Genomic DNA, 26,254 nt, shown 5'->3' with positions numbered 1-26,254 from the left:
ACTCCCTGTCTTGATGGTGATCTTTAACTGCATTGAAATCTCCCCCCACAATTATCATGTCATCAATATATGGTAACAGTAGAGCCTGTACCTCCTGAAAAAAAGATGCCCTGTAAACATTGGGAAATTACAACTCAGATGGAAAGTGTCCCATATACAATTTACAATAATGTCTTTCAGAATATTAATTGGGGACTAAAAAACCCTCTTGTCACTTCAACTAACTTCTTTTAGTTAAACATTCATTACAAGTGGATAGTTTCATAGAACTTCAATGCATTACTAGTTTGTAATGCTTTGTATCGGTTTTAATCATGAACGTTCCACCTCCTACCTTATTTGTTTTTTGAAAAAATTTTTTGTGAATTGCAAAGTGCTTTAAAAACATATCATAGATATTCTTAATGGCAGTGATCAGTTAGAGTCCCACTTTGTTTGTTTGTTTTGTAACACCAACTGTGTGTCTGGAAATTCACTGAACACTCACTGATAACACCGACTCTATCTGAAAGTTTGTAATCCACCCGACAAGGCCTTGTTTCTGACCCGGCAGGGTCTTTCTTCAGGGGAAATCAACAAATGTTATTTAATAGTCGGATTTACTTATCTTAAACTTGATATTCTTCAAAATGTTCATGCCTCTCCCAAGGCTATGCGATACTCAAAATGTGAAACGATTGTAAAGGAACCTCCTTCCTTCACTGCAAATATTTGTTCAAAGGTTACCGCGAGCTGAAACGCTTCACTTTTATGCCATGGTAGAACCGGTTAAACGCTCTCTGTCAACGCTCAATGCTGTCACGGGCTTAGAGGGATTTAAACTCCATCTCCTTATATTCAAAGACTGGGAGAGGCATGAACATTTTGAAGAACATCAAGTTTAAGATAAGTAAATCCGACTATTAAATAACATTTGTTGATTTCCCCTGAAGAAAGACCCTGCTGGTACGTTAGTTGAAGTCTTAGAAAAATGGCTGCCACAGGCTCTTTTTTTTTATTTATACTTTATTCAAATTTCCAATAATAATCAAAGTATACACTTTGTAAATGAAACATGGCATCATATACGCAATCGGATACTTAAGGGAAAACTATTTCATACATATTATATTTCAAATGTTACCCATTAGATCACAATATGGTGGGGGTGGAAAGGAAACAGAGGAGAATTAAAGGGAATATTACATTTCTAACTGAAAGACTTCCTGATACCTCTTCATTATTTCTTTTTCGATAACCACTAAATGCTATCAAGCTGTAGTAAAGCTTTTTGTGATTGTATAAAGTCCTTTAGCTGTTCCGGCTGAAAAAAAAAAGTAACTGTCACGATTATATTTCACAGCACGCTTACAGGGAAAAATGAGGCTCCCAAAGCCAGTGTCTCTTACTTTACAGCAAGAAGTCCCTTTCTTTTTAATTGTGTGGACTTTGTCAAGTCAGGGAATATTCTAATTTTTGCCCCCATAAATAAAGCATCTACTTTCTTAAAATACTTTTTCATCACATCTTCTAAGTCCTTTCGTTAAAGAAAGTAATCAATTGTGTGCTTCTTTCGATAATTTCATATCCTGAAGATTCAAGGAATTCAGTCAAATTGACGAGATCTCTTGAAGGTTCTTTAATGTGTGGTCTATTCTTATTAGGTATAAAATATACTTTGTCCAGGGGTGGAGCACTTTCAAAAGGCAATTCCAATACCTCGAAGAAATATCGTTTAATCGTAATAAGAGGACATTCCCCCACTACCCTGGGAAAGTTAAGTACACGTAAGTTCAGATGTCTCAGCACATTTTCAATATTTTCTATTGATGTTACCATAGTCTTGAATTAAAGTATTTTGAACATATTTTATTTGCTTTATCTCTTTTTTCATCTTCTCAAAGTTCTCTGAGGCTTCCTGTTTTTGGGCTTCAACATTCTTATTCAAGGTTACCATTTGTTGGGACAGCACATTTATTTTATCCGAATATTCCCCACAGGACTTAGCTATGGAAGATAATAAATTCCATAATGCTTCTAGTGTCACCACCTCGGGTTTCTGTAAGCCCAATTTCTCTCCGGTTAAGGGAATAGGGTAGACTCCAAGCCTCTCACCTCCTTCTGCTGCTTGGGTCTCCCCTCCACTTTGATCGAATACACTGGACACGCTGTCCTCGATCTCCTGAGGGTTTAGCGCGAGCAGCAACTCCGATGTAACTCCCTCCTCCTGCGGGGCGTAGAGCCCTACTTCGGAGCTCAGCCCCAAGTGCGGCGTCGAAGTCTTTCTAGTGGTTGGAGGTGGCCTTTCATTGAGTGGACTCGGCATTACTTCCTCCGAAGTTTGGTTGCCTTCTCCTCCAAGTGACCCAACAGCCTGTACGCTAGTCCCATTTTTATTAGGTATCGCGGTGCACTGTGGAATCGTCTTTTGCCCGGACGGTAGAGCGGGTATAGAGGGGTAGTTCCTCACTCTACTTTTTCTTTTTGGAGCCATTTTAGTAAGTAGAGATAGTTGAATCAAGAAAAATACTCCGGAGCAAACTGCAGTACTCCCGCTCAGGACGCCATCTTAGACTCCACCCGCCACAGGCTCTTTAATTGGGACAAATAATGGACCTTTGCACTTAGAGTGTACAAACTGGGCTGTCAAAATCAACATAGAGGAAAACCTTGAGTAGTCCTCTTTCGTATTTTAAATTTTGCCCACAAAGTGGAAATACTGCAGGCATATATATACTTGCAATTTCTACAGTACGAAGGACAAAAAATATTGCTTTACAAGATCACTTAGCTTTACGGGCAAAAAAAAGGAAGAACATAAGAAAGCTATACTGGGTCAGACCAAGGGTCCATCAAGCCCTGTATCTTGTCTCCAATCCAAGTCATAAGTACCTGGCAAGATCCCAAACTTTAACAGATTCCATGCTACTAATGCAGGAAACAAGCAGTGGCTATTCACTATTGATTAATAGCAATTTATGGACTTCTCCAGGAACTTTTTCAAATCTTTTTTAAACCAAACTACATTAGCTGCCTTAACTACATCCTCTGACAACGAATTCCAGAGCTTAATTTTGCGTTAAGTGAAAAGAATTTTCTCCGATTTGTTTTAACTTCGTGTGTGCTCAACTAATAAGAAGAAACTCTGAATCACGCCTTTATTCCCTGCCAAACTGAGAGTTCTTCACAAGGGCAAGATTTTGTACTTTGATACTGCGGCGGATACAGATCTTTTTCTTCAAAATATTGGTAGTGACTGATCTTTTTGAAAGAGTACTCAGTTTACAGAAAATTTACAATGTAGCCACATCTGCGACTTCTATTATTTCATGGAGTGAGGAGATCATCTGCCTACTTATGGGCTATGTATGACTTTTCATTGTCCCATGGATTTAAATATTTTTTCCTTTGAGCCAGATGTATTTTTCTTATCTTCCTGGTATACCTGTAACTGTTTTCTCAGAGGGGGTCGAGCCCTTTAGGCATGAATCATGAAGATGCCTGTGATGGTGATTTGTTTTTGTTCCTTGGTTAATATATTATTCCATTATTCTATTTTTATATATTCTATTATTTAATATATTTTTCTATTTCCCAAATAAGCAAATTCTGCTTGGGTGGGAAGGGAGGGGGGACAAGGGGCAGGGGAGGGAGAAAGGGTAAGGAGTTATCTTTTATTTCTTTTGTCAAGAATAACCATCCATTTGTTCTAGAATCCTCACACTTTCTCATAAAAGGGGGAGATCTAGGCTGGGAGGTCTCTGTCTCTAGACTAACAATAAATAATTATTTTTTTCTTTTACAAGCCAAAGACCTGTTTTTTCGATGGATAAAAATCTTAAATGTTTGTCATGGAATGTTTGAGCATAAGTACTGTTGTGAAAAGCTATAAATTATTAAAACTATGCAACGATTTCATACTGATTTTGCCTTGTTACAGGATACTGACTTGATAGATATTGAACAGAACAATGGGTAGGAAGCTTGTATTATGCATCTACTACTGCTCATAAGGCAGAAATGGCGATACTCTTGCAAAAACCCTTACATTTCCAAATTCTTAAAATTATTTAGGATACTGTTGGTAGATATATATATATCTGAGGGGCTCCTATTTAGTCATTACATATCACTGGGTAGTATTTATGCTCTTAATACTTATTCTTAACAATTTTTTGCTCGGATAGTGAACCAAGTATCACAATATTCCCATATTCCTATTCTGCTGGGAGAAGTTTACAGCATGGTCTCCAATCCTGTGCTGGATTGTGCCCCTGCTAAACCTTGCAGGCATAGAGATTAAAGACAGGGTATTCCATGTTTATGTGAGCATCTCCATCTGTTGGATGTCTGGAGGTGTTTACATTCCCTAGAGGTTGATTTCACTCATTACTCTAAAGCCCATGACACCAAATCCAAATTTGATTATTTGCTACTTTCAGAAACCTCTTTTCAACAAGTGCTCCGTGCAGAAACCAGACTCATGGATATTTCTGATCATGTGCCTATATGAGTTCTCTTGGAGGATTTCACGGAGACCACTGCCAGGGGGTACTGGAAATTTCCCTCTTATTTGTACCATGATCAGACTTTTCATTCTTATTTGATTCAACAATGGAAAGATGATGTGGAGTTTAATGGAACGCATTTAAATACCCATCTACTTTTTTGGGAAACGGCAAAATAGCTTTAATAAAGCTGTAATAGCTTTTGCAGTGCGGAAAAAGAAATTGAGAGCCAAAGAGAGAATTCTTTTGTAAAAACAGTTATGTTTAGTGAAAGTGAACTTTTGTCTGACCCTTCCCCAGTGACCCTTCCCCAGTGAATACAATTTCTGGCTACACAGACTGTGTTAAACACCCTGATACACAAACAAACAAAAAAGGGTTTATTATATTATAAATATAAGTTCTTTTTGCATGAGAATAAAGCAGGACACATGTTCGCTAATGCAGTTCGCACATGGCATGGGAAGTCCTATATTGTTACCATGAAAACTCAGAATGGTCAATTAGTTCGGAATTCTAAAAGAATTAGAGAGTTGTTTGCTACCTTCTATAAAATTTTATATTCTATGGAATCAGTTGACCGTGATGAAATAGACTGTTATTTACATACATGTTCCTAAATTGACCGAGGAAAATCTGTAGATTATTAATGTTCCCTTAACATTTACTGAAATATATTCACTTATAAAAAAAAAAACCCTCTCCATTGTGTAAGGCTCCTGATCCAGACAGATTGCCTGGAGAATTTTATAAAATATTAATAGATCAAATTTGTCTTCCACTGGGAAAAATGTATGAAGCTCTTTTACAGGAAGGTGACTATTGTGGTTTTACCAAAACCTTGCCAAGATCCATTGCTGACAGGATCCTATAGACCGATTTCCTTACTTAATTATGATATTAAATTGTTAGCAAAAATCTTGGCAGAGATTAAAAAGATTTTACCTTCTTTGATTTCACCGGAGCAGGTGGAGTTCATTAAAGGAAGTTATGTAGTGTCTATTCTATGTAAAGTTCTACAACATAATTTGAAATGTCTACTAATTAGTTAGAGGCCGAAAAGGCATTTAATAGGTTCAGTTGGGCATACCTTTTTGCCATCTTAAATAAATATGGATTCCAGGGCTATTTTCTAAATTATTTAATATATTATATAAAAACTCATGAGCAAGCCATTTGGTCAATGGTGAACTCGCAGAAGCTTTTGTTTTACAATGTAGAACTCATCAGGGTTGTCCATTGTCTCCACTTCTCTTTGTTTTAACATTAGACCCTTTTTACATATGTAAAATTCTCGCAGATGAGAATGTCCCTGGAATCTCTATAAGGGACTGTACATTCAAGATTGCTGCCTTTGATGATGATTTATTTTATATATTACGAAACCCCAATTGTCTCTTCAACCATTATTACAAGAACTTTCCTACTAAGGTAAATGGGAGAATCTGAAATTCAATTTGGATAATTGTGAAGCTATGGCAATTGGAAATGAGGGTGCCAAAGATTGGGAGGGTGGATTTCCTTTAAAATGGTTAGTGAGTCAGATGAAATATATGGGGCAGATTTTTAAAAAATACGCGAGCGCGTACTTTTGTTCGCGCACCAGGCGCGAACAGAAGTACGCTGGATTTTATAAGATACGCGCGTAGCTGCGCGTATCTTATAAAATCCAGGGTCAGCGCGCGCAAGGGGGTGCACATTTGTGCAACCTGTGCGCGCCGAGCCCAGCGCGAGCTGCATGTTCCCTCCGAGGCCGCTCCGATTTCGGAGCGGCCTCGGAGGGAACTTTTCTTCGCCCTCCCCCCACCTTCCCCTCTCTTCCCCTACCTAACCCACCCCCCCGGCCCTATCTAAACCCCCCCTTAACTTTGCGCGCGTCGCCGGCATCCCCGCTCCGTCCTCCGGTCCCGGGGGCTGGTCCGGAGGCCTCGACTACGCCCCCGGGCCTGCCCCCGAAACGCCGCGGCACGCCCCCGAAATGCCGTGTCGTTTCGGGGACGCCCCGGACACACCCCCTCCTGCCCCTTTTCGAAAGCCCCAGGACTTACGCGCGTCCCGGGGCTTTATGCGCGCCGGCGGCCTATGCAAAATATGCGCGCCGGCGGCCTATGCAAAATAGGCGCGCCGGCGCGCAAAAATCCGGAAGGATTTACGCGCGCGGCCCTTTTAAAATCCGCCCCTATGGGTATTTGGATGCCTAATGACTTATATTTGTTACATACTGTTAATATTGCTAAACTACAGGATGTTACAAGAGCTATTTTGCGAAAGTGGAAGCACTTGGTGATATCTTTAGGAGGTAGAATTCAGTTATTTAAAATGACTATCTTCCCCAGTTGGCTCTAAGTATTAAATGAGTTACCCCTAGTTCTCACTAATAGATGCATTTGAAAGCTTCATAAAGAGCTGCAAGATTTTTTATAGAAAGGAAAAAAAAACCTAGAATATCTTTACCTCAATTGATGAGGTAAAGGGAGGCAGGGACTACCATACATTCGAGTATATATAACCATAGTGCTAATCTTAGACATCTAGGGGATTGGCTTATTGACACCTCCTTTTATTGTGACTGTTGATATGAGGTAGTTGTTGTGTTTCCATTATACCTTCATTATGTCATACATGCTGATGTCTCTGTGATGGAGTATACCGACAATTCCCTCATTCTACCTTAAGGAGCCCGTTCAGTCTTTTAACCTAGGCCTCCTTAAGGCAGAAGACTGCAAGGGCTTCTGGGTGAAGGGAAGTTCCCTTCACTCTGCCATATGAGCCCAAGCCTAGAGAGCTTGGGGGGGGGGGGGGGGTCCTCAGGGGAAATGGTAGGACCTCACAGGATATCCGTTTGTTGTATGTCTACCTAATTGTGTGCCTGATGTAAGGTGAGCTATTACTTAGATTTATGCACTGTAAATAAATAATTGCACCCGAACCAAATTAGTCAAGTTTTGTGGTATTCCTGAAACTGTTCCTTCAGCCACAGTCAGCCCGAATACTCTACATGTGGTGTCAGTTCGTGGATTTTTTTTGCTTAAGGACGAATCACAAATAAAAACCAACAACCTTCCAGAATAAGAAAAAAAAAATCTGCTTGCAGAGTTTGTTTTTTTTTTTCCCTGGGGCCTTCTGACTTCAATTTCTACTATAGCAGGCCAAGGGGTCTAATCCCACCTGAGCACTCAGGGGTCAAGTAGTAAATTAAAGTCAGATAGGTGTTTTTTGTATTCTCTGCCTCATGTGAATTATCCGTTTGGGAGCTGGCCCCAAAGAGAGATAAAATGGAGCAAGCAATACAGGCCCTGGCCTCAGGACAGCAACAGCTGTATAAAATGTTATGCAAACACAAATAGATAAATAGCAGCGGCTACAAGACCAATTAATACAACAAAGCGCAGTCTTGCCTCAGCTAGCTGAGGCCCTACAAGTGACTATTTCCAGAATCCCTCAGGAACCTTTACCTTCACATATCCTGTTTAAGATGAAGGGAGGAGAGGACCCAGAGGTCTTTCTAAAGAACTTTGAACGCACCGCCCACCTGTTGGCCTGGCCAAAGACCAGCTGGACAATTTACTTGTCTAATTTACTCACAGACAAAAGTCAAGAAGCATTCCAGGCTGCTAATCCAAATGGGAGGGCTTCCTATGAGGACGTCAAGGCCGCTATACTACAAAGAGCGGGATACTCCCCAGAATGCTATCGGCAGCAGTTCTGACAGGCAGCTCTACAGCCCAGGGAGAGACCCAGAAACCTCTTTCATCGTTTGAAAGATTCCGGATAGACATGGCTCCAGCTGGAGGCAAGATCAGGACTGGAAGTAGCTCATCAAATACTTCTGGAGCAGTTCCTAGACAGTCTGGACCAGCCCATGCGGAACTGGTCTGCCACATATCATGCTTTTAACCCAGGCCTCCTTAAGACAGAAGACTGCAAGGGATTCTGGGTGAAGGGAGGTTCCATTCATATGGAATCTCCCTTCACCCAGAAGGGAGGTTCCATATGAATGATGGCTTGAATTGAACAGAGCAATTCAAGCTACCGCTCTGTTCTTCAAGCCATCATTTTTTCGAAAATAGATTACTGCAATTCGCTTCTTCTCGGTCTACCAGCAAACACCATCAAACCCCTGCAGATGCTGCAGAACGCTATGGCGAGGATTTTGACAAAGACCAGCAAAAGAGAGCACATCACACACATCCTGCGTAACCTTCACTGGCTCCCAATCAAATTTAGAATCCAGTATAAAGTCCTAATGATTATACACAAAGCCTTACACAATCTCACCCCACCTGATCAAAATATCCCTCTTTGTCACCACAATCCCACTAGACCGATCAGATCTGCTTATAGAGACACACTCTACGCCCCCCCTGTCAAATCCTCCTTAAGGAAACGAGCTCTTTCCACAGCTGGCCCTTTGCAAAGGAATGCTCTCCCGCCAGCCCTCCGGCAAGAAAGTTGCCTGACAACCTTCAAAAAAAACCTCAAAACCTGGCTCTTTAAAGCTTTTCAGTAAATTCAGATGATCCATCCATCTGCCTTTTCTATTATAACTGGACTACTCTTTCAGTCAAGTTTTCTGAACTCTAAACAATGATTCTACCTCGCAGACAGGTCTTGCCTCTCACTATCACCTCAACCCACTAGATACTAGTTACTTTGGATCTGTTTCCTTCAGGATATCTTTTCTATCTAAGTCAGTTTTTGCCACCCTGTTATGTATCAGGAAGAACATAGTGCGCGTAATCCTCTTAAAAGGCCCCTGCGCGCACCGAGCCTATTTTGCATAGGCTCGGCGGCGCGCGCAAGCCTCGGGACGCGCGTAAGTCCTGGGGCTTTGTGCTGGGGGCGTGTCGGGTGGGCAGTGCGAATTTCGGGGCGGGGCTGGAGGCGTGTCGGGGGCGTGGTCAAGGCCTCCAAATCAGCCCCCGGGTCGGGTGATGGCGCGCCAGCAGCCCGCTGGCACGCACAGATTTACACTTGCCAGAGGCAGGCGTAAATCTGCCGACAATGGTGGGGGGGGGTTTAGATAGGGCCGGGGGGGGGGGGGGGGGGGGGTTAGGTAGGGGAGAGAGGCGAAAGGAAAGTTCCCTCTGAGGCCGCTCCGACCCCGGATTTTATAAGATACGCACGGCTATGCGCGCATCTTATAAAATCCAGCGTACTTTTGTTCGCGCGCGTGCTGTTTTTGAAAATGTACTCCAGTATTTCTTTGTAATTTTGATCCCAGTTCCCATAACCCTTGTTCGATGTAACGCATTTGTTTATGCTTCTCTCGTTTCGCTGTAAACCGATATGATATGTACTTTTGCACATGAATGTCGGTATATAAAAGTTCCAAATAAATAAATGCTGTATGTCAAATATGTATGCCTGATGCAAGGTGAGCTATTACTTGATTTATGCACTTTTTAATTTATTTATCAGATTTTTAGATTCTGCTTTTCGGCACTTCAAAGCGGATTACATTTATTTATTAATAATTTTTATATAACGAATTTTCATGCGAGCATATCAAATCGGTTTACAGTAGTTCGCAAATATTCATTTAAAAATATTTATATTTCCAAAAGAAGAAAGGAAGTAGCTACATAGTTTCATAATGTACATAATAGATAGTAAATTAAAATAGGCTAAATAATCTAAAAATGTAATCAATTATAGAGACAGAATAGTAGGAGTAAAGATAATAAAGTCAAAAATATATACATTACCTTGGTATAAAATCAGTAGTTTGAACTCATTCTGTTAACAGTTCTTGGAAGGCTTGTTTAAAAAGCCAAGTTTTAATGCCCTTTTTAAATAATTTGATATCTGCTTCTAATCGTAGTTCCTGTGGAATAGAGTTCCATAGTTGGGTCCAGCAATAGAGATAGTCCTTTCTCTTACGTTATTTAGATGGGCAATTTTAGGGGAAGGAATTGGCAACATACCTGTTCCGGTTGATCTAGTAATTCTAGAAGGGATATGGAAATGAAGTGATGAAGTTAGCCATTCAATTTTTTCATTGTAAAGGGTTTTATGAATTAGGGACAGGATTTTATGCTGGGCCCTGTATTTGACAAGTAGCCAATGGAGTTCCTTCAATATTGGGGAGATATGTTCGGATCTTCTAGTTCCTGTCAATAGTCTAGCTGCTGAATTTTGCAGAAGTTGCAAAGGTCTAGTAACATTTGCGGGTAGGCCTAAAAATAGTGAGTTGCAGTAGTCTAATTTTGACAGGGCAAGTGCCTGTAAAATGGTTCTAAAATCTTTTGGGAATAGGAGCGGTTTTAATCTTTTGAGGATATTTAATGTAGTTATTTCCCTGTTCTCACAGGGCTTACAATCTGAGGGGCGGATTTTCAGAGCCCTGCTCGCCTAAATCCGCCCAAAACCGGGCGGATTTAGGCGAGCAGGGCCCTGCGCGCCGGTGAGCCTATTTTACATAGGCCTACCGGCGCGCGCAGAGCCCCGGGACTCGCGTAAGTCCCGGGGTTCTCCGAGGGGGGCGTGTCGGGGGCGGGCCCGGTCGTCGCGGCGTTTCGGGGGTGTGTCGGCAGCGTTTTGGGTGCGGGTATGGGGGCGTGGCTACGGCCCGGGGCGGTCCGGGGGCGTGGCCGCGCCCTCCGTACCTGCCCCCAGGTCGCGGCCCGGCGCGCAAGAGGCCCGCTGGCGCGCGGGGATTTACGCCTCCCTCTGGGAGGCGTAAATCCCCCGACAAAGGTAAGGTGGGGGCTTAGACAGGGCCGGGTGGGTGGGTTAGGTAGGGGAAGGGAGGGGAAGGTGAGGGGAGGGCAAAAGGAAGTTCCCTCCGAGGCCGCTCCGATTTCGGAGCGGCCTCGGAGGGAACGGGGGTAGGCTGCGCGGCTCGGCGCGCGCCGGCTATACAAAATCGATAGCCTTGCGCGCGCCGATCCAGGTTTTTAGCAGATACGCGCGGCTCCGCGCGTATCTACTAAAATCCAGCGTACTTTTGTTTGCGCCTGGAGCGCAAACAAAAGTAGGCCTATTCGCGGAGTATGAAAATCTGCCCCTAAGTTTATACCTGAGGCAGTGGAGGGTAAAGTGACTTGCCCAGAGTCACAAGGAGCAGAAGTGGTATGACACACACTAAATAAATAATTGCACCTGAACCAAGTTAATCAAGACTTGATTCCTGAAGCTGTTCCTGAGGCCATAGGCGCAGTCTCACAATTGCCTAGTTTTTTGAAAAGATATATTCTAATCTTTCCAGTTAAGAAATCTTGACGCTGGATTATATCCAAATTATACTTGAATTTTAATATATAGGGAGCCAATTTAAAGAGGAGCAGATGGGTGTGATGTGATCATATTTTCTTTTGGTATTGGAAACAATAGTTGGAAAACAGTTCTCCTAGAAAGAAGCAGAAAATATTGGACATTGGACATATATAAATTCTCTCTCTTCATGTGCTAGAAATGTATTCTTGAACACTTACTGACTAGATAGAACAGTGGTTACTTCTCATGGGGGGGGGGCAGTTTATAACTGTGAGAATTTGTTCTTTTCTTTTGTAATATTCTTACTATACATATCTGGTTGGCTCAAAGTCAAAGCTACCAGTACATATCTGTATTTTCGAATGTTGTTATACTTCAATAATAATAAACAGATTTAAACATAAATTGAAGACATTTCTTTTTCACTCAATGCACAATTAAACTCTGGAATTCATTGCCATAGGATGTGGTTAAGGAAGTTACTGTAGCTGGGTTTAAAAAAAGTTATGGATAAGTTCCTGACGGAGAAGTCCATAAACTGCTATTAATCATGTTGACTTGGGGAATATACCCTCCCCTCCCACTCAATCTTGCCCTCTTTTCACTCTCTTCTCCTCTCCATACTGCTTTGGCCTTCTTCTATTCCCTTCCCTCACTCACTGCCTTCCATTTCTCTTGTTCCCCTTCTTTTTTTCTCTCACCCCTCCCTTCCCTCTTACTCTTCTCTTTTCTCTTCCCTCCCTTCTTTTGAGTTCATTTCCCTCCCCTCTCATTCACTCCCTCACCCCTCCTATCTTATGCTGATGGGCCTGGCTTCCCTGGAGGTAGAACTCTTCATCAGCATGGATCTGTGTTTTTCTCTTGCTTAAACCTGGCCTTGCCTCCCTGCCATGCCAGTGCCTCACATTTTGGATGCATTCTGGTAACACTTCCCTGCTGGTGAAATGGAACTCCTACAGCCTTTCTTCTGTGCCTAAAAAATACTGTATTTTTCGCTCTGTAAGACGCACTTTTTTCCCCCCAAAAGTGGGGGGAAAATGTCTGTGTGTCTTATGGAGCGAATATAAAAAAAAACCTAAAAAACTAACTACAACCCCCACCTTCCTGACCCCCCCCCCCTCCCCCCAAGATCTGCCAAAAGTCCCTGGTGGTCCAGCGGGGTTCCGGGAGCGATCTCCTGCACTTGGGCCGTTGGCTGCCAGTAATCAAAATGGTGCGGACTGGGAGAGAATTGGGGGAGGCCCGATCTCATCGCTGCACGAAACATGCAAATTTCTACCTACCCTTGTGCGCGCCACCTTGGATTTTATAACATGCATGCGCCGGGTATTTTTTCAAAATCTACCCCTTAGTTTTTAATTTTTTAGATGATGGAAAAGTCATCTTTATTTAATTTATGATGTGCACTGCATTCAAAAAAATAGTTAAACAGCATGAAGTGACCGATTACAAACTCTGGAGAAAAACTGAAACATTTTTCGAGTGGAAAATAAACGAATGACTGTTTTTTTAGGTTGAAGGAAGAAATATACCAATCCCCTTGAAGAAGCCAATTCGGCAAAACAACAGGGCCCATTGTCAGGGTTTTCTGAAAGGGGTACACAGGAAAATTACTTCATGAGATAAAAGAAGGAATCATAGATAAATATCTGTCTAGTTCTTAGCAGTGTCATAAGTTAGATATGTTTTTATAAATGAGTATGAATGGTTGTGAATGATTGTGAGCATGGTTGATTCTTGATCATTGCTGTTGAGAAATAGTTTTTGTATATATTTTTTGTATTTTTTTAAAAATGTGTGTACATGTATTTTCTAATGTATTTTTTGATGTATGTGATCTGTGATATTATTTAATATTTTTTCCAGATTTGTAAATCTTAATAAAGCAATTTGGTCTGTTCAGTCTAGTTTGAAGTATTAAATCCTATATGTAGTTGTTATTATCAGAAGTATACCTTTCCAAATTCCTCTACTTCAGATTGTCCTAACCATGGATACATCCATTCTGAAGTGGGGAACCCATGTAGAAGGACTCTGCATCAAGGGCCTTAGGTCGGGTCATACATCTGCATCCTGTCTAGACAGCATGTTTACAAGAGATAGTAAATTTCTACAAGTAGTTCTGTTCAGCCTGTTTACCCAGTAGCCCACGCCCAACTGGTAGGGTCCTGGTTGACTGTTTCAGTACTTGCTCTGCAGGGCAACCCTTATCTTGGGTTGCCCTGCAGGCATGAATCAGCCATGTATTATGGCTGATTCATGCCTGCTGGTCAATGGAGAAAGTAAGTTTGCTTTCCTGCAAACAAGTTAATCCATAGGCAGAAAGTTAAATCAGACATTCTTAATACCCATTTGTCTCCCTGGTTGAGTTGACTACTTTGCTAAAATTTAAACTTTGGAAGAGAATGAGGGACGCACAAGGCAGGGTGCAGGTGCAGGAACTCCCTTGCATAGCATCCTCAGTAGGATGTTATTGAGCTCTAAGAGCTGGATCCAGGTTGGTGCCATCAGATGACTTCATCCACAGGTTATGTTTGATTCATCCTGCTGTCTATGAAGAACCCTGTTGATAAGTTAACAAATTTGCTTTTCATTCAAATTTCTACCACATAAGGTAGACCACCATTTGGCTCATGAAATCTGTGTGCTTTTGACTCCCCCCTTTGCTTTAGAGTCCTTTCTCCTTATTTGCTATAGGGAAATAAGCCAGGCTCATTAAGTTGAAATCTCTTGAGAGATCAGAGCATTTTGTGATGTCATTGAGAATTTTGAAATCTGCCTTGGCATTGGTTAGTACCTGTAGTTAAAGCAGAACATTATGCATCATGAAACGTTCTCATATCTCTTTTTTATTATTGAACAATTAGCACATTTATTTTTCATGTCTGTTCCACCCAACCATAAATGTTGCTGCTCACATTCTGCTGTTTAACATCTACATGTTTCCACTGTGTCATCTGCTATCACAACTGGGCATAATTAATTTTTATACACTGATGACATACAGTTTTTAGTCCCAATTGATGATTCGGTGGAAAAAGCCGGCAAGCTCGTGTCATTGTATCTGAAAGTTATAAAGCAAGTACTCTCACAGATGAGATTGATATTGAATGTTGAGAAGACAGAAATTATACTTCTTGAAAAGAAAATATCTCCAAGAAACAGCAATCAGATTATGTTAGAGGACAATACAATACTCAAATTTGCAGATAATATCAGGGATCTGGGCGTTATCCTAGTCTCAGAATTCAGCTTTAAAAAACACGTTACAACACAAGTAAAAGAAGGATATGCAAATCTTCTAATTCTACAGTGACTGAAACCCTTTCTTGAGCTGAATGATTTTCGTACAGTTTTACAATCATTACTATTTGGCAGTTTGGATTACTGTAACTCCTTACCATTAGGATTACCTGCTTCCACTATCCGGCCTTTACAGATACTTCAGAACGTGGCAGCACGCATTTTGACTGGGAAAAGGAAAAGTGAACATATTACACCAACCTTAATTAATTTGCACTGGTTACCAATAGAATACAGAGTCAAATTTAAATCTCTCTTCATTTTACATAAGTTGATTTATAGAGACCAGGTAGATTGGCTAAACGCAGCTATTAAATTACACATTCCTCAGAGAAATCTGCATCCGCTAATAAAGGGCTACTTAATAATACCTTCAGTTCAATCAGCTCAACAAAATCAAGTGAGAGAGCCCTCGCATTCGCAGGCCCAAATTTATGGACCATGCTCCCGGTAGAAATCAGAATGGAGGTGAATTTTAAACAGTTTAAAAAAGGATTGAAAACATGGCTTTTTAAGGAGGCATACTCCAATCAGTCTTGAAATCTTTTTTATACTCTATTTTTACTGTTTTATGTATTAACGCTCTGATTTTACTGTTTTAGGTTTTAGGTATTTTTTAGAGTTTACATAGTAGCTTATTTTAGGAGACAGGAGGAGGAGTGAACAGGAGTTTTTTGATGTAGTTTAGGATCATTTTATGAAATGTCGCTATTAGTTGTAATCTTAAGTTTTATATTTGTCTTATATTTTACCTGACTGTTTTACTGTTTATAATGTATTTATTATTGTAAAACGTTACGATGGAAGCCGAGTGACGGTATATAAGACCAAATAAATAAAATAAATAGGAAGCATATTACATCATTTTTGTGCTCCTTATAACTGGCTCCTAATCTTATGGCATATAAAATTCGAGACTCTGGTATTGCTTTCATAAAAGTACAGACCATCTTGTTTATTCAAGTCTGCTTGTCAAAATTGCTAGATATTCCTTCTGTGTGACAGATTTGGCTGGCTGAAACCCGAGTCAAAATCTCTATGGTTGCTGGTCCCCAGCTGTGGATTCCCTTTCTTATGCATTGAGATCAGAATTATCTCTGTTTATATTTAGGAAATAGTTAAAAGCATTTTTTTTCGCTCAAGTCTTTGGAGCTATGAGTTAGTTTGGTAATTGGAATCTGTGAGGTTAAATAGTTCCTGCACTTGGTTCCTGTAAGGTGGGAGTGTATTTTTGGCATGTAGCTGTGGACAAATTTTGGAGTATTTATTTATTTATCGAGTTTTATATACCGTCATTCGGTTTCGGCATCATAATGGTTTACAAAAATACAAAGGTTACAAGGTTAAGGAGGATAACAAGATAAGGGTTTCAAAAAGGTTCAAAAACTTAACATAGGGATATCAAATAGAGTATATCCAGTATTTGAACGTCTTGTGGATAAGCGTCAATGTTTGCAAGTTTGTTTTATGTTTTTAGATTGTTATTGTTGTGGATGCACCTCACCTAGAATGTCAGATAGTGGCAAGCTGAAAAAGTCATAATAATTAAAATTAAGCTGAAAATGTTCTTAATAAATTAAATAAATAAATCAAGTTATTTGGGTACAAAATTAATTTAACTCTTATACAAGCATTTTTTCATTATCTGTTGAATTCTAGAATATTTCTTGTAGTCTAATTTTTCCCCATCAGCTTCTGATGTAATGTTTTGCTTTATAGGAAGTACTGTCATCCACTACATTAATGAAACTGCTGCTGAGTTGCCCTGTACGTGGGGACATTGAGAAAGTGTTCTGGTTTACAGTTCCCCAGATAATCACTGCCTTAGTTGTAAGTATTTATTTATTTATTTATTGAAAAATCCTTATATACCGCCTATACAATTGGGTTATAGATCTAAGCAGTTTACAAGATGGTATACATACATTAAATTTCAGTACAAACAAATAAAAAAGACAATAAAAGAAATAAATTAATAAAAATTAGTTAGGCAAAAACGGCAATCATAGAAATGATAGAGGATAAAGTAAAAAGAATAAAATAAGTACTTAAAAGGCGAGGGCAATGAAATTGATAGGATAGAGAGAATTGTTATGTATTATTAAAAGCAAGGGTGCAGAAGTATGTTTTTAAGTACTTTTTTGAATTCTTTGGTATTTGATATGAGGAGGATGTGTTCTGGGAGTGAGTTCCACAAAATCGGTCCAGCGACAGAGAATGCACGCTTGTGAGTCAGATCCAGTCTTGCCATCTTTATTGTAGAAACTTCGATACATTTGTCCATTGATCTTAATTGACGGGAAGGTTGATAAAGTCTTAACATTGAGCATGACCAAACTAATGATGGATTGTATATTAGATTGTGTATGATTATAAATACTTTGAATTGTATACGATATGATAAGGGAAGCCAATGCAGAATTTGTAGAGCAGGTGTAATGTGTTCCTTGCGAGGTAAGTTGGATATTATACAAGCGGCTGAATTCTGAATGAGTTGGAGAGAGGCGAGTAGTCAAAGTGGGGAGTCCTAGATACAGTGAGTTACAGTAATCGAGACTTGATCATATTAATGCTTGAACCACTGCATGGAAATCAGAAGGAAATAGAAGAAGTTTTAGTTTTTTTAAGTATTTATAGTTTGAAGAAGGATTTTTTTTTACAATTGCAGAGATATTGTCAGTCATTGAGAGCTTTGAATTGATTAATACCCCTAAATTTCTAGCACAGTGGTTATAGGAATTGTGTGATTTTCAAATGTAAACTTATCTGGGGGATGGCATGTGGAGTCAGGGACTGTGGATAGAAAAATCAATTCTGTTTTTGATGTGCTATATCTGCAGTGCTGATCAGAAGTGAACGTCTTCATAATTAAGAACATAAGAGATGCCATGCTGGGTCAGTTAAAGGAACATCAAGCCTAGCATCCAGTCTCCAACAGTGACCAGTCTGGGTCACATGTACCTGACAGATCCTCAGTAGCTGATCTTACTCCCAGGGATAAGCGCTGACTTTATTGAGTCTACCTGGCTAATAACCATTTATGGACTTTTCCTTCAGGAACGTGTCCAATCCTTTTTTGAACCCTATTATGGGGCTGATGTAATAAAACCCATGCTAAAATCTGAGTTATATTTTAGCGCAAGCTTTACTTAATGTACATTTTAAAAACAGAGGTCCCATGGAATGCAGTAAGCTAGTAGATGCAAATTAAGCAGGAGTAAAAAAAAAAAAAAGTGCGTTAATTATAAAAAATACTTGCTGAACAAATCTAAGCTCTCTGGAGTGAGCATCTACAGTTAAACAGTATGCCGAAGTCGGGAAGCACTGTGATGCTGTTGGCTCCTACCATGCAAGCTTATATTAGAAATTAAACTGCTGGTGGACAAAGTTAATCTAGCCCTTGCCCAGTCTGGTAGAAGCAGCTATCAGTCTGGGCACAGCAATGCCATCAGAAATGTGAGATAAGTTTTACTCCTGCTCTGACTTAGGAGATACATTTCCAGCATTAAGGAAATGTGCTCTAAGTTGTCTGCTCTTTAATGCAGCTCCCTGCATTGCTGGGGAAAGCCCCAATCAATTTTCAGAACAGTATGTTCATGCTGAGCTAACTAAACGTAAAGTAGATAAGGTGATAGGATTCATCGGAGGGTATTAAGGAAACTTAGAGATATCCTGGCGACTCTGCTGGCAGACCTTTTCAATGCTTCTTTAGAGTCTGGAATAGTCCCAGAGGACTGGGAAAGGGCGGATGTGGTTCTTATTCATAAAAGTGAAAGTAAAGTGGAGGCTGGGAACTACAGACTGGTTGGTCTGTGATGAGCAAACTAATGGGATTGCTGCTAAAACAGAGGATAGGGCAATTTTTGGAATCCAGTGGATTCAAGATCCAAAGGGGCATGTTTTTACCAGAGGTAAATCTTGTCAGACAAATCTGATCAATTTCTTTGATTGGATGACCAGAGAGTTGTATCAAGGGAGAGTTCTAGACATAGTGTACTTGGATCTCAGCAAAGCCTTTGACACAGTTCTGCACAGAAGACTTATAAATAAATTGAGCGCCTTATTATAGAACCTAGAATAACTGACTGGATTAGAAACTGATTGAGTGGGTGGCGACAAAGTGATAAATGGAGTTTTCTCTGAGGAGGGGGGATATTACTAGTGGTGTGTCTCAGGGATCGGTCCTTGGACCAGTTTTCTTCAAAATTTTGTGAGCAACATAACAGAAGAATTGTCGGAAAAGGTTTCTATTTTTGCAGATGATACCAAAATCTGTAATAGGGTGGTCAGCCAGGAAGATGTGGAAAACATGAGGTGGGATCTAGCGAAGCTCAAGGAATGGTCTAAGGTCTGGCAGCTAAGATTTAATACTAAAATATGCAGAGTAATGCATTTAGGATTCAAAATCCCAAGGGAAAGATACTGTTTAGTACTAGTTGTGAAATTCTTCTTAGCATGAAAAAAGAGCTGGATCTGGGAGTAATTGTATCTGATGATCTTAAAGTGGCCAAGCAGGCGGTTAAAGTGACTGCATAGGGAGAGGAATGGTCAGCAGAAAAAGGGAGATGATATTGTCCCTGTATAGGTCCCTGCTGAGACCTCACTTGGAATACTGTGTAGAATTCTGGAGACCACACCTTCAAAAGGATATAAACAGGATGGAGTCTGTCCAGAGGGTGGTTACTAAAATGGTCATTGATCTTTCTTCTAAAGCATATTGACTTAGAGATCTAAACATATACACCCTGGAGGAAAGGCGAGATGGGGGATATATGATAGAGACATTCAAATATCTCAAATGTTTCCCTACAGAGGAGATGAGCCTCTTTCAATGGAAAGGAGACTCTAGAACTAGGGTCATGCGATGAGGTTGAAAGGGGGTAGACTCAGGAGATCTTAGGAAATATTTCTTTACAGAGTTGGTAGTGAATGCATGGACCCACCTCCCAGTGGAGACAAAAACAGTAACTGAATTCAAGAAATGTAGGGGATCTCTAAAGAAGTGATAGGAATTATAATGCTAAATTAATTGGATGGATGGGTAGACTAGATGGGCCATATGGCCTTTTTCTGCCATCATGTTTCTTTTTTAAGGGTTTGTGTGCACCCGCCCTAATTTTAGTGCTGGTTTTTATTCCTGGTTTATCACTCATTTTTTAGGAGTTAAAACTAGGGATGTGAATCATTTTTTGACGATTTAAAACAATCGTCAGATATATTTTAAATCGTCAAAAATCGTTAGAGCCGCGATACAATAACAATTCCCCTGATTTATCGTCAAAAAATCGTTTTTTAGAAGAAAGACCAATGACCATTTTAGTAACCACCCTCTGGACAGGAAAACCGGCACCCTAAAACCCACCCCGACCCTTTAAAATAAATCCCCCACCCTCCCGAAGCCCCCCAAAATATTTTAAATTACCTGGGGTCCAATGGGGGGGTCCCGGCGCGATCTCCCGCTCTCGGGCCACGGCTGCGTTAAAAGAAATGGCGCCGGTAGCCCTTTGCCCTTACCATATGACAGGGCAAAGGTAGTGCCGGCGCCATTTTGTTTCCTGTAACCCGACGTCATGAGTGTAGTAGATCGCTCCCGGACCCCCGCTGGACCCCCAGGGACTTTTGGCCAGCTTGGGGGGCCTCCTGACCCCCACAAGACTTGCCAAAAGTCCAGCGGGGGTCCAGGAGCGACCTCCTGCACTTGGGCCGTATTGCCAATATTCAAAATGGCGCCGGCGCTACTTTTGCCCTCACTATTGAGGGCATACTGCCGACATACTGAGGGCAAAAGTAGCGCCGGCTTCGGATAAATCCAGTGAAGTCATGCAAGGCTGGGCTTTACACGCACTGTGCACATTTTCGGAAGGGCTCGGCCACGCGCATAATGCCAAAGGAGCGAGCCAGGGGGGGCGGGGCAGGCCGAGACACACCGGCAGCCGGCCGGCACGTGGAAGTTACTTCAACTCCTTAATTGAAGTAAGTAATAAAACACAAAACAAACAACTAATCGTTAGGTAGAGGGTAGGGTTCAGGGAGGAGAGGGGAAAAGGTAGGAAGGTTAGATAGTGGTATAGGGAACTTCTCTCCCAGTCCTGTACTTAATTGGACCGGACTGGGAGGGAACTGGGGAAGCCCTACTTGTGTCGCTGCTTGTTGCTTTGTAAAATTCCCCCCCCCCATGCGTGTGAGTCGCAGGCCGCCCACATATGCACATATGGATTTTAAAATCCGGCACGCATGTGTGTGAAGCCTTTGGATTTTATAACATGCGTGTGCTGGCTCGCATATGTTATAAAATCGGCATGTCCATGTGTGCACACTGGGAACCATGCTTGGGTCTTAAAATCGACCTTTTATTGGTTAAGATTAGTAACGGCCGCATCAGCAAGTTACCCCCATGCTTATTTGTTTTCTCAGACCGTAAAATTCAATTTCCTTGTTGGTTTCTGTCTGAATCTAATTTTCCTTTTCCTCTTTTGCCCCTGCTGTTGAAGCAGAGAGCAGTGATGGAGTTCATGAAAAGTATGAAGACTTATTGGTTAAGGGTAGTAACCACCACACCAACAAGTTACCCCCATGCACTTTTTTTTTCATTTCCATCCTCTAGCCTTTAGGGATCCACAGTGTTTATCACATGCCCCTATGAAATCCTTCACTGTTTTTGTCTTCAGCACCTCCTCCAGAAGGGCATTCCAAGCATCCACCACCCTCTTTGTGAAGAAATATTTCCTGACGGTTCTGAGTCATCCTCCCTGGAGTTTTTCATGACCCCTAGTTCTATTGACTTCTTTCTAATGGAAAAGGTTTGTTGTTGATTGTGCATCATTAAAACCTTTCAGATACCTGAAGGTCTGTATCATATCTCCCCTGCACCTCCTCTCCTCCAGGGTACACGTACTTAGGTCCTTCAACCTCTCCTCATAAGACATTTGATAGAGACCACCCAGCATTTTGGTTGCCCTTCTCTGGACCACCTCCATCCTGTCTCTGTCCCTTTTGAGATACATTTTCCAGAATTGACCACAGTATTCCAGGTGAGATCTCACCAAGGACCTGTACAAAAGATTATCACTTTTTTCTTACTGCAGCCCAGCATTCTTCTGGATTTAACTATCGCCTTGTCACATTGCTTCTCTATCTTCAGATCGCTAGACACTATCACCCCAAGGTCCTTCTCTTGCTCCATGCACAATAGTCCTTCACCCCCCATCACAGCTCTTTTGGATTACCACACCCCAAATGCATGACTCTGCACTTTTGGGCATTAAATTCCAGCTGCCATATCTTTAACCACTGTTCAAGCTTCCTTAAATCACGTTTCATTCTGTCTACTCCTTCCGACGAGTCCACTCTGTGGCACATCATGGTATCATCCACAAATAAACTTTACCTTGTATCCCTTCCGCTATGACGATCACAAAGATATTGAACAGAACTGGTCCTAACATCGATCCTTGTGGCACGCCGCTTAACATCGTTCTCTCTTCAGAGTAGATTCCATTTACCATCACACTCTGTCTTCTATCCATCAACCAGTTTGTAATCCACGCCACCACCTTCGCGCTCACTCCCAAGCTTCTCATTTTATTCACAAGCCTCATTTGACGTGCTGACATTGATAATGACGTGTCCAATGGAAACAGAGATCTAGTAGTGTGTAATAGACTTGTACCACTTCTCAAAAATGTCTCACAGCATATTTAGAGTTGCCAGTGGTACAAAATGCCGGATTGTCAATCAGCTTTCTCACATCCATGAAAAACATGTCCAAAAAATCTTGAGAAAAAGAAAGTTTTTTTATAACGGCAAAAGAAGAAAAATGAAACATGTCCATAAATTGAAAATAAACAAGTATGAACATTTTTGTTAACCCAAAAACACACTAAAATCCACTTCAAGATTTAAACCAGATGGCACCATAGTATTCAATTTATAGATCCATCTTTCTTCAAGACACAGCAACTTGTGATCAAAGTCACCCCCCCACGGCCAACTTGGGGTAGCTTGTTGTAAGACACAAAAAGAAAAGTCATCAAATACATGTGAGAATTCAGTGCAATGAAGAACTAATGGTGCATTACATTTGGTTTGCTTTTTGGAATTTGGGGCTCTGCCCCCTAGTCCTTCTGTTATCCGAAAGTGTAACTAACCGATTTATATCTACTCGTTCAAGACCTCTCATGATCTTAAAGACCTCTATCTTATCTCCCCTCAGCTGTCTCTTTTCCAAGCTGAACAGCCCTAACCTCTTCAAAAGGGAACTGTTCCATCCCCTTTATCATTTTGATTGCCCTCTCTGTACCTTCTCCATTGCAACTATATCTTTTTTGAGATGCGGCGACCAGAATTCTCCATAGTATTCAAGGTGTGGTCTCACCATGGAGCGATACAGAGGCATTATGACATTTTCTGTTTTATAAACCATTCCCTTCCTAATAACTCCTAACATTCTGTTTGCTTTTTTGACTGCTGTAGCACACTGAGCTGACAATTTCAAAGTATTATCCACAATGATGCCTAGATCTTTTTCTTGAGTGGTAGTTCCTAATATGGAACCTAACATTGTGTAACTACAGCAAAGGTTATATTTCCCTATATGCAACACCTTGCACTTGTCCATATTAAATTTCATCTGCCATTTCGATGCCCAATCTTCCAGTCTTGAAAGGTCCTCCTGTAATGTATCACAATCCGCTTGTGATTTAACTACTCTGAATAATTTTTCATCATCCGCAAATTTGATAATCTCACTCGTCGTATTCCTTTCTAGATCATCTACCTTATAAATGGGCCATGACCGACGGCCCGCAAATGCGCAGTAGAGCACAGCTCTACTGCGCATGTGCGGGCAAGGACGTCGGTCTCAGCCAGCGTCAGAAAAAAAAAACATGGCGGCGTCGGGTGGCAGCGGCAGCAGCGGCGTCGAGTGGCGGCGGCGAACGATGACAAGGAGCGGCGGCAGCGGCGGCCAGTAGCGAGGGAGGGACTGAGTGAGAGGGAGGGACGGACTGAGTGAGAGGGAGGGAGGGAGTGGGAGGGATGGAGGGACGGAGTGAGAGGGAGGGACTGAGTGAGAGGGAGGGACTGAGTGAGAGGGAGGGAGGGACTGAGTGAGAGGGAGGGAGGGAGGGGGAGGGACTGGGGAGGGAGGGACTGAGTGAGAGGGAGGGAGGGGGAGGGACTGAGAGGGAGGGAGGAGGAGGGACTGAGGGAGGGGGAGGGAGGGACTGAGTGAGGGAGGGGGAGGGACTGAGAGGGAGGGAGGTAGGGGGTGGGGAAGAGTGAGGGGAGAGGGAGAATGAGGGAGAGGTGAGAGACAGGGATGTGAGTAAGTGGAAGGGTAAGAAGTTGTGGAGCAGAGAAAAAGGGAGTGGAGGAGGGCTGAGGGAGAGGGGATGGGATTGAGAGAGGGTGGGGAGTGACTGAGGGAAGGGGAGAGAGGTGGGAGTGACTGAGGGAAGGGGAGGGAGGTGAGAGTGAGGGGAAGGAGGCAGTGGGAGACAGAGGGTGAGTAAGACTGAGGGGTGGAAAGGGGGTGAGTGACTGAGGGGAAGGGGGAATGAGGGAGAAAAAGTGTAGGAGGGTGCTGTGTTCGAAAATGGACCGAAAACAAAAATGTAATGTAGCCCGTTGTGACGGGCTTAACGGCTTGTTTATAAATATATTGAAAAGCATCGGTCCAAGTACAGATCCCTGAGGCACTCCACTGTTTATCCTTTTCCACTGAGAAAATTGACCATTTAATCCTACTCTCTGTTTCCTGTCTTTTAACCAGTTTGTAATCTACAAAAGGACATCGCCTCCTATCCCATGACTTTTTAGTTTTCTTAGAAGCCTCTCATGAGGGACTTTGTCAAACACCTTCTTAAAATCCAAATACACTACATCTACCGGTTCACCTTTATCCATATGTTTGTTAACCCCTTCCAAAAAATGAAGCAGATTTGTTAGGCAAGACTTCCCTTGAGTAAATCCATGTTGACTGTGTTCCATTAAATCATGTCTTTCTATATGCTCTACGATTTTTATCTTGAGAATAGTTTCCACGGCACTGAAGTCAGGCTCACTGGTCTATAGTTACCTGGATCGCCCCTGGAGCCTTTTTAAAATTTGGGGTTACATTGGCCATCCTCCAGTCTTCAGGTACAATGGATGATTTTAATGATAGATTACAAATTTTAACTAATAGATCAGAAATTTCATTTTTGAGTTCCTTCAGTACCCTAGGATGCATACCAGCCGGTCCAGGAGATTTGCTACTCTTTAGTTTGTCAATCTGGTCTACTACATCTTCCAGGTTCACAGTGATTTGGTTCAATTCATCTGACTCATCACCCCTAAAAACTATCTCCGGAACTGGTATCTCCCCAACATTAGTAAACACAGAAACAACATTAGTAAACACGGAAACAACGAATTCATTTAGTCTTTCTACAATGGCCTTATCTTCCCTAAGAGTCCCTTTAACCCCTCGGTCATCTAACAGTCCAACAGACTCCCTCACAGATCTCTACTAATCCAAATCAATGACGATATTGTAATCTTAGTTATCATGAATTTACTGCCATTTGTGATTTACGTGAGATGACTGATCTGATCATAAAACCTGCCAACAAAGGAGGCAAAATAGTATTAATGGGTTGATCCCAATATGAAACTGAAGTTTATTGACAACTTGGAGACTCTAGGTTTTATGAACCTCTGGACCAAGATCCTACAGGGAACATAAAATTAGAGATTGAACAGCTTGTCTCAGAGGGTCTCCATTTTGGTTTTTTAACTCCAAAAGAGGCAGCTTTTCTTGTTAAGACCAATGCAAAAACACTGTGTTCTACATTTTCTCTTAGGACAAGCAGGATGGTAGTCCTCACTTTGGATGATATCATCAGATGGAGCCCGTCATGGAAAACTTTTTTCAAAGTTTCTAGAAGCTATGCCTAGCACACTGAGCATGCCCAGCATGTCACTATCCATGCGAGGTCCCCATTCAGTCTTTTTTTTCCGCAGTGGTAGTTGCCTCACAGTGTTTGGAACTCTTTAGTTTGTGCTATTTTCCAGCTTTCAAAGCTTTTTTTCCTACCATTTTCACGTCGGGTCCCCTTCCTCTGGGCAGAGTCCCTTTGGAGCAGCAGGTGAGTTCTACCATTCAACTTTTTTCACCGTTAATTCCTGGCAGCTTGCTTCTCCTTGACCGCCAGTTTATTTTTATGGCGTCCGGGTTTCATTGATACTCCCAGTGCCCGCAGACC

At 41.7% G+C, this 26,254-nt stretch overlaps 1 protein-coding gene across 2 annotated transcripts in view; it reads left to right on the top strand.

The window, feature by feature from the left end:
- LOC115087243 (unhealthy ribosome biogenesis protein 2 homolog) overlaps positions 1–26,254 on the top strand; it is a 253,889-nt gene that overhangs the window by 121,777 nt on the left and 105,858 nt on the right. For both annotated transcript variants that reach the window (XM_029594182.1, XM_029594180.1), the window contains one exon: positions 16,728–16,838. In XM_029594182.1, the coding sequence (XP_029450042.1) occupies positions 16,728–16,838 (111 nt within the window). The remainder of the gene's footprint in view (positions 1–16,727; positions 16,839–26,254) is intronic.

The sequence above is a fragment of the Rhinatrema bivittatum genome, chromosome 3 (assembly GCF_901001135.1).
Source record: "Rhinatrema bivittatum chromosome 3, aRhiBiv1.1, whole genome shotgun sequence".
Classification (NCBI taxonomy): Eukaryota; Metazoa; Chordata; class Amphibia; order Gymnophiona; family Rhinatrematidae; genus Rhinatrema; species Rhinatrema bivittatum.
Note: the sequence above shows the minus strand (reverse complement) of the source record. Positions and strands in the feature narration are given on the sequence as shown.